The following is an 8,824-nucleotide window of genomic DNA, read 5'->3' as shown; positions in this document are numbered from 1 at the left end:
CAAATTCTGGGAATAGTGTCTTAATATCTTGAAAAGAACTGCTTTGAATCTGTAAAATGCTCTTTGTAGAATGGATGGCTTTAATGATGATTTTTTTCCAACCCATGAATATGGGATATCTTTGCATTTTGTCATGTCCTCTTCAGTATTCCTCAGTGTTGTGTCCTTTCACCTGTACAGGAATTTCAGTGAGGTTTCTCTTTAGGTTTATTTGTTAGTTTTGTGTTTTGTTTTTGTTTTTGGAACCGAGCTTGCTCCGTTTGCTTCATTTTCAGATAACTGACTATTGATACTCAGGTTCTGCTGATCTGCAGCCTGTACGCTGCTGCGACTGTAAGTTACAACCCAGCTACACGTATTAGTGCTGATAGGCTATGTGTGGTAAAGTTATTGTTGGCTTTCTATACAGGTCTGCGTCACTGGCAAACGGTGACAAGCAGGCTGCTTTCTTTCCGTATGGATGCCCTTGAGTCTCTTCTCCCTGCTATTGGGAGTGCGTCTGGCTCTCTTGGGGGCCTGGCACTCCCTCTGTGTGGTTTCACACTTGGTGGGAAGGACAGAACTGAAGAGGAAGGTTCCCAAGGGTCCGGGAAAGGGCTAATGAGACGCAGCCTGAGAGCAGGTCAAGGCAGGTGACGCTGAGGTGTTTGCTGTACAGGGCATGGCAGTGCAGGGACCAGAGGGCAGTGTCGCTTGAGGACTCAGAGTAGACTAAAGTTAAACCCACTGTAAAAAGCTGTTATTCTCAGCCCCACTGTGCCGAGTCAGCCAGGACCAATGTCATTTAGCTTATGGATGTTTAAGGCAACCCCCAAGGGAGAAATTTTTGTTTCAGGAAACCATCTTTCTTCTTTCCCTTTATCTGAATAAGAAGACAAGAAACAAAATAAAGTCTTTTTCTCTCACCTCCCTCACTTTATATAACCAACTTTATTATTTAATCGGATTTTTGGTTTTATGGTTTTTTGTTAGTTTGTTTGTTTGTTTGGTTGGTTGGTTGGTTTTTTTGTTTTTTGAAACAGTGCTTCCGTATGTAGCTTTGACCATCTTGGACTCACTTTGTAGACCAGGCTGGCCTCGAACTTACAGAGATCCACCTGCCTCTGCCTCCCAAGTGCTAGGATTAAAGGCGTGCGCCACCATGCTTGGCTAGATTCTTTTTATTAATGTATAAATCATATACTTTGGGGAGGTGACATATGGGTAGCGGGGACTCAAGGCTAAAGAAGCACACAGCTGGGCTGACACGGGGCAGAGGTGAAAGGTTCCAGACTCTGAAATACAATAGGAATGATGGCTGTGTATTCCCCAGAACCGTATGGTGGGGAGTTGTTTGTTCAGCAGAGGATGTGGCCGAGGAGGACAAGGCCACAAAGACAGACAGAGACGGTGGCCTCCTCAGGGGCTGAGACAGGCCTCTCAGATGGTCACACTGTTTTCCACCACACTGGGCCGCAGGTACTCATAAGGCAGGTCCAGGCCTGCGTTGCGGGCCTGGACCTCCTTGTCCATGACTGCCAGCTCTTCCTGGAACTGCTTGAGCACGTCGCGGGGCTCGGGGCCTGAGAAATACTCCTCCTTATGCTGCCCCAGGGCCACCTGAGAGAAAGGAGACAAAATGGCTCAGGCCTTTGGGTCTCTCAGGCAAGAATGCTGCCCCTTAGGCAAGCTGCCTTCCCCACTCTCAGGCCACGGCCCAGGGCCTGTGCGTCTGACCATGACAGGTTGGCGTCTGCCAAGGAACTTGGTGATCTTCATTTGCAACCGTGCCTGCTGGAGACAAGGCAACGAGTCTATTATGTCCCTCTCTGTCACATCCTTGGAGGTGGGTGGCGGCTTCCTCATGGTGCATGGCCCGTTTGGGATCCAGGCGTACCAATCCAGCTGTAGGCAGAGGAGTCACTCAGAAACTCAGAGGTTTCTCCTCATCTCCCACATCCCAGAAGCCCTTGGGGGCGATGACCACACACGTTACCTGACCCAAGTGGGTAGAAGCATGCTGACCCGTGCACGTGAAGATGCACATGGCCACAAAACGGCACAGCTGAGCCCGGGACGCCAAGGACACGGGGAACCTGGGCAAAACAGACTCAGATTTGAGACCAGCACATGAGGCAGATCTCAGGCAGGCAGAAAACATCTGAAGATACACAAAGGTGTTCTGGTCGCAGCCTCTAGATCCTACGGTTCACACGTAGCATGTTCTCAAAAACTGATGTATAATGAGACCATAACAGAAAGTCACAGCCAATCCAAATGCAGAGTTGTGGAGCCCCGCCCGATGGGTACATCTGCAAAACACTCCCACAGCTGAGGCTCAGGGATGTTTCCAAAGAGGGAGAAGAAAGATCGTAAGAGTCAGAGAAGCAGGGAGTTAGTTGGCTGTGAGAGCATGTGTCCTAGGAAATTACACCCGTAAAGTCTCACTAATGCAACTGCGTAAACATGACCCTGAGCAAGGACGACAGAAGACATGCTGAACTGGAAGGGGGAAGATCAGAAGGCCTCAGCCCCCCACAAAGGCAACTGAGGGGTGCTGACAGCTGGAGAAAACATCTTCCCCAGGGAAGAGCACACCAGTTGGTCAACCAGTACCAAATGGGCGGCCCTGAAAAGTCAACACAGAGTGAGCAGGGTATGTTTACATATTTAAGAACGTGTGTGTGTGTGTGTGTGTGTGTGTGTGTGTGTGTGTGTGTGCATGCATACACATATATGTATGTAACAACAATTAATGAAAAAGGGTGCCATGAATTTGAAAGAGAACGAGGAAGGGTATATGAGAGGGTTTAGAGGGAGAAAAGAGAAGAAATAATCCCCCCAAATAAAAAATACTAATTAATAAAAGTGAATTTAAAAAAACTGTTGGGCATGGTGGCACATGCCTGTAATCCCAGCACTCGGGACTCAGAGGCAGGTGGATCACTGACTTCAAGGCCAGCCTGGTCTACAAAGGGAGTCCAGGACAGCCAAAATAGCACAGAGAAACCCTGTCTTGAAAAACTAAACAAAAAAAAAAAAAAAAATAAGAACCGATGTATATAGGATGGGTGTTGGAGCTACCAGAAGGGTAGTGATGACTAAGGAATAATCTAAGAGAGAGAATAGTTCTGGCTCCAGGGAGAGCTCCTCGTGCATGAGGGGAGAGAACTCTGTGGGAGGAAGAGATGGCAAAGGAGCCGCAGAAACCAAGGGTGATCGTTCTGGCTTCTGGAGGCCCCGGAGATACCCAGGGAAGTGTTTCATGACATGAAACTTTGACTGTCGACAGATGTGTGGGCAATGGCGCTAGGTAAGCATGAGGGCCTTACCCCCGGTCCTGGGCCCCGAGCAGTCCGATCTCGGTGACCTCTCTGCACCAGGTCTGCAGCTCTGGGTCGCTCTGCACATCCATGTCACTCTTGTAGAAAAGCTGGATCATCCTTTCCACATACCTGCTCCCCAGAGAACAGGCGCTGAGCCTCAGACCCTGGCCGGCTAGGGCTTTTGGGACCTGCTGTCCCCACTCCACCCCCACCCTCTCTCTCTCTCTCTCTCTCTCTCTCTCTCTCTCTCTCTCTCTCTGTCTCTCTCTCTCTTTCTCTCTCTCTCTCTCTCTCTCTCTCTCTCTCTCTCTCTCTCTCTCTCTCTCTGTCACCCTCACCGAAGGATGATCCCCCACAGCCTGAGGGCATCCTGGGCATACAGAGAAGCCTTCACATCCAAGAGACCACGGTCAGCCAGGTCATCCGGGGGGCAGAAGGAGCGGTATGTCAAGCCAGCTGTGGCTCTCTGCAGAATGTCCACGTGGCCTCCACTCCCTGTGCTCACAATCTGAGGACCAAGCAGGGTTAACCAAGCCAGGTAATAGACAGAGGGAGGTTAGGGCTGCGGGAAGGGGCACGGGGCGGGGGGCATTCAAGTGTGAGGCTCATGAAGGACAGCCTTCCTGTGGAAAGCAGAGTTTGGGAGAAAATGGGTGAGGGAAATATGGGCCCTCCCGCTTCACCCTTCCCCTTCCTTACCAGGTCAAAAATCCCCCATTCAGAGACAAGATTGTTCCTGGCCAGGATGTTGATCTCCATGGTGTAGCGAAAATGGGGGACAAGGAGCTGATGGTGAGGGAAAGAAATGAGGTACAGTCCAATGACAGAACCGGCAGGATCCATGGGGCAAGGAGCACGGAAACGACCGGTGGTGAGAAGGGAGAGACAGAGCCATTTCTTCTCAAAGTCCTCCAAGGTCACACTAGCAGTCACTGACCTTACACCACAGAACCCAGCGGGCTCTTCAGATATGACCTCATCCCCCATTTGCCATGACCAAGACTCACATTCTCCTCCCTGCTCACACAGCCTTCTCTCCCTCCCTCCCTGCCCTGCCCATCTCTCCCTCACCCCCTCCCTCCCCCCTCCCCCTCCCCCCACTTCTCCTTCCCCCTCCCCCTGACTCTCCCTTCCCCAGCTCCCCCCACTCTTCCACACCCCTTCACCCAACTCTCCCCCTCTCCCCCTCCCCCCTTCTCTCTCTCCCCCTCCCCCCTTCTCTCTCTCTCCCCCCCCTCTCTAGGTGTTCACTGCCCTATAGAAGAAAACTCTTCCTTCACCCTACCGCGCTTCCCTTCCTGGAAAATCATAATCTTTCAGTTCTTCTTGGCTTCCTGAGGAGTCTCTACCTCCTTAAGCCATGAGTCCCCTTCAGCCCGCAGTCAGACTTCCAGCATCTCCACATCCCCAACACAGCCGTTGTCAACAAAGTAACCAATGACGTCCACACTGACAAAGTAGCCTCCTCTGCAACCACACTGACTTCCCAGAGAGGGAAACCAGCCTCTCTCTTCACTTTCTTCTCCTGGTGCCATGAGGCACACGTTCCTTGGCCCTCCCCCCTCAGCAGATGACCCTCTCTCTATTGCTCCTCCCATCAGTCTTGCTCCTCTTCTCACTTTATAGAGTGAAGCTAACTAGAGCTAAGTCTCAGGCTAAATGTGCTACCATGCCACCGAGCCCAAATCCCTGAGAATTTCCTCCTGCACAGTGACTCCAGCTACTCCCGTTTCCTGCTAACTGGACTCCGAGTCTTCACCCCCTTCCTCTCCTGATGTTTTCAGACAGATGTCTATAAGTATATGGTCAAAACATGGCGCTGACTTCTCTCCAAATACTACAAGTCCCTTTCTCGTCTTCTCCCACTCCCCTTCCTTCTCCTCAATACGCTAATAACTTTCTAGTGTTTTAGTAATACCTAATATCCAACATAGCCCACGCCCTCCCCCCTCACCACTACAGATCCCTCCCTCTGAAGTGTCCCCACACTTGCCCACCCATCGGACAACTGCCTGACTCCGAATTGCAACTCCTATGCAAAGCTTAGTCTTACTCTTTTCCCAGCTCTAGGCAAGAGTGTCCCTTCAGGGTTTCCATAGCAGGGGTTCTGCGTGCATGTGTGTGTGTGTGTGTGTGTGTGTGTGTGTGTGTGTGTGTGTGTGTGTGTGCACGCACACACACACACACTTATTTATCCACAAAGAAACTAAGATGGCTGCTTCGCCTAACATGCTGAAGAGCAGCTCCTGAGCAGGCGCTCCCTGAAGTTGTAAATGACCTCTGAAGAGCAGACACCCAGTGAGAGACACCCTGAACTACCTTGTATATGGGGTGCAGGCTGGGTAAGCTTCTCAGTGTGGCCACAGCGATGACCTCAGCCATTAGATGCCCCCTTAGCAGATGCGACTGTAACTGGTGCAGTTGGAAATCAGAGCTTCGGACCCAGGTCTTGGCCAGGAGCCAGGCCATGGGAGGATCTGAGGGCAGGAAGAGCGGAGGTGGGGGACATCCATGTCGGGGTGGCTGGAGCTAGGGGAGAGAGAGAAGGGGGGCTGAGGACCCACGTGCCTGAGCCCTTATAAATGGAGTCAGGGTTGGGGAGACACTTGGTGCCTCGGACCTGAATGACCATGGGCAGGAGTCTTCCATCCGGCTGTAGTTTCAGCATGACCAAAGGGGCCGCCACATATTGCTGCTTAAAAATGATGATGTTAGGCTTGACCCCGTCCAGCAGTGAGAAATCGGCCTCAAACAGAGATCCGGCCTGTGGGAGCAGGACATGGCAGATAAGAGGCTGGAGTCAGGTGGAAGCGGCCTTTCTCTCACCTGCCAAGGTGGATCCTCTCTCTTCCCCAACAATTGTACTTTCAGCAACTGATCTCCTCAGAGCTAAAGGTCCCGGATGTACGGTTTGGGGCTCGAACCTCCCTGAGTGGAAGTTTCTGCCTTGTACCGTGGACGGCCAGTCCGAGCCTACATCCTCCACAGCCCCACACCTGTACAGGCACAAACGTGTTCCTTGACTTCCTCCTCCAACAAATAAGTCTATTTTTTCAAGGTTCTACTTAGTCCTCCTCTTCCTCCTCCTCTGCTTCCTCTTCCTCCTCCTCTCCTCTCCTCTCTTTAAGACATGATCTCACACTGTGGCTCTGGCTACCCTGGAGCTCACTATGTACACCAGGCTGGCCTTAACTTGTGTCTCTTGTCCTGCCTCTGCCTCCCAAATGCTGAGTTTACGAGCAAGAGCCACCACACCCAGAGAGCCCAGTCCTCATTTTTCCTTCCAGAAGCTCTTTCTTAGGACTAACGCTAAGCTCTGTCTCATGAAAAAGGAAGGGAGGGAGGTAGAGATGAAAAGGAGGGATAAAGGAGGTTAGACTACATCAGTCATAGTTTTCAACCATGGGTAATTTTGCCCATGTCCCACCCCCCACCAGTTAGCAATGTCTAGAGTCTTTCTTGGTTGCCACAAAGGATCTGGTACCAACTTGTAATACGTAAGAGGCAGGGGTTACTAGCAGCACCTTACTGTACAGGAAAGTGCCCTAAAACAAAGAATTACATAGGTCATAATAATGACATAGCACCAGAGTTGAGAAACCCCAAGTGCTGATGGAACCCATCACTCTGAATGCTAACCTAAAAATAAATATAAATAGATAAAGTAATAAAAAAGAAATCTTAAGTGCAGATAAAGGAGGGAATTGATGTTGGAGGCGCACAAGAAGGAGAGGAGGGAAGGGACAGAGTAGAAGGCAGAGTGGCCTGAGCAGTGGGAAGGGGGTGGGGGTGGGGCAAGCAGAGGCTGCTCATCACCTTCAGCGCCTTCTCCAGCTGGGTCTGCAAGTCGTCCATCCCTGGAGGCAGGACCAGCCTGGCTGGAAGGCTCTTAGAACGCCTCAGGAGCATTGGGTTTGCACCGTTGAGGAACTGGTACCCAAAGAGGGCATCTTCCTTCCAGGATTCACGGACCCGTCCTGGAGGCACCAGTTGAGAACACAGTGTGAGCTCTAAATCTGTCCTCCCGCTAACCTTACCCTAACATCCTCTGCCCTCCCCAGCCCCCACACACCCAGGCTGGAATTCTGGATGGAGACTTGAGGAAGTTTACGGTAACTGACCTGCCAGGGCAGTCTTTCCACATGGGAATACTTTTTTGTAATCTTCCAGTTTTCGCACACGACTTACAAAATCTAGAGTCCCCTTAATGGCAAACTCCTTTAACCTGTGCAAAGAACAGCGTGAAAGAAGACCAAGAAACAGACCGTCCATCTTGCAGCTTAAGGCAAAACCGCGCAAACTCAACCAAGTACTCACACTTTGGCCAGCGAGAGGGCAAAATCTAAATCCTTATCTTCCATAAATCTCTGGTCCCTGGGGAGGTCCCGCTGTGTACTCCCTGCTATAGGCAGGGTTAACCCCTCCTTCCAGGAGCCCCACCTGGAGGAGAGATAGGGAGCCCTGAGTGAGGCTGTGGTTTGGGGGGCTCTGGAGGGCCATCGAAGGCTTTCCTGGACTCACCGGTACACCCTCCTCCTGTGCTCCATCTCCTGCTCACGATGCTTCTTAAAGAGGCCCTGCGTGTCATCCTTTATCTTCAGCGCTGGGAGAGGCAGACACAGAGCTTTGTCCTCTCAGGACACCACTCCATGCCAAGGCCGCTCCATCTTCCCTCCTCTTCAGTCTCGGCCTTTCTCTTCTTCCCTCACCCTCATCTCTCTAATCTTTTCTTTTTAGTCATTTCATAACACGCCCGGCGACCTCCTGCTTCCTTCAGCGGCACCCCCAGAGCCCTCACCTGTGCCCTCGGGTAGGCTGATGGTCTCGTTGCACTGCACCCAACTGTAGCAGGGGAAAAGGGCCTCTCCCTGGGTCCCAGGGCCCTGCACAGTGATCCACTTGCAGAACCAGTCATCATCCAATAGGCCTTTGTGCTTACGCAGCCTCACCATGAGGAGGCGCCCTAGATGCAAAGGGACGTCGGTCTCCAGCACTGTCTTCTGTGGGATAGAGGGTGTGGGAAGCCGCGCCCACATTCGCCATTACAAGATGGCGCTGACACCCTGTGTCCCATGCTGACAAACAACTAATCTGTGCATGTGCGAAGGGATTTTCCACTCGTTGTGCTCTGCCTCTCCCGTGGCATCATCTCGCCCGATGAGCAACAGCCAATCAGGGACTGACATCCTAAGCGGAGGACAGTTTCCTATATAAGGGAGGGGTTTCTGCTGTTTGCTCTCTCTGTCTCCGTTTTTCGTGTTGTAAGCTTATGCCCTTCCTCTCAAGAGGCAGTAAAGCTTTACTGCAGAAGGATCCTGTTTGTGTGTGCAGCGTCGTTCTTGCTGACGAGACGGTAACGCTAGCCACATATGGTGCTGAAACCCGGGAAGACTACACCATCGTCAGCACCTTCAGAGAGCCCCTGACTACAGGGAGGATTCAGAACTGCAGGGTTGGTAAGTTCGGAGAGGTATGCATATTTCTGAAATTCTTGGGCTGATTCTAGCTGTAATATTTGC

At 51.6% G+C, this 8,824-nt stretch overlaps 1 protein-coding gene across 1 annotated transcript; it reads right to left on the bottom strand.

The window, feature by feature from the left end:
- Window positions 1–1,153: 1,153 nt before the first annotated feature.
- ALOX15 (arachidonate 15-lipoxygenase) lies at window positions 1,154–8,341 on the bottom strand (the record flags this gene model as incomplete). The annotated part of the gene is made up of 13 exons (XM_084762295.1): window positions 1,154–1,599; window positions 1,717–1,884; window positions 1,976–2,075; window positions 3,312–3,434; window positions 3,644–3,813; window positions 4,005–4,091; window positions 5,625–5,834; window positions 5,926–6,069; window positions 7,122–7,282; window positions 7,427–7,530; window positions 7,623–7,745; window positions 7,827–7,908; window positions 8,104–8,341. The coding sequence occupies 13 exons, from the start codon at window positions 8,339–8,341 to the stop codon at window positions 1,420–1,422; spliced, it is 1,890 nt and encodes a 629-aa protein (XP_084618421.1). The 3' UTR covers window positions 1,154–1,419.
- Window positions 8,342–8,824: the final 483 nt, after the last annotated feature.

This window comes from Acomys minous, assembly GCF_964271855.1.
Source record: "Acomys minous genome assembly, chromosome: 16".
In the NCBI taxonomy this organism is placed as follows: domain Eukaryota; kingdom Metazoa; phylum Chordata; class Mammalia; order Rodentia; family Muridae; genus Acomys; species Acomys minous.
This window is presented reverse-complemented; position numbering and strand designations above follow the sequence as displayed.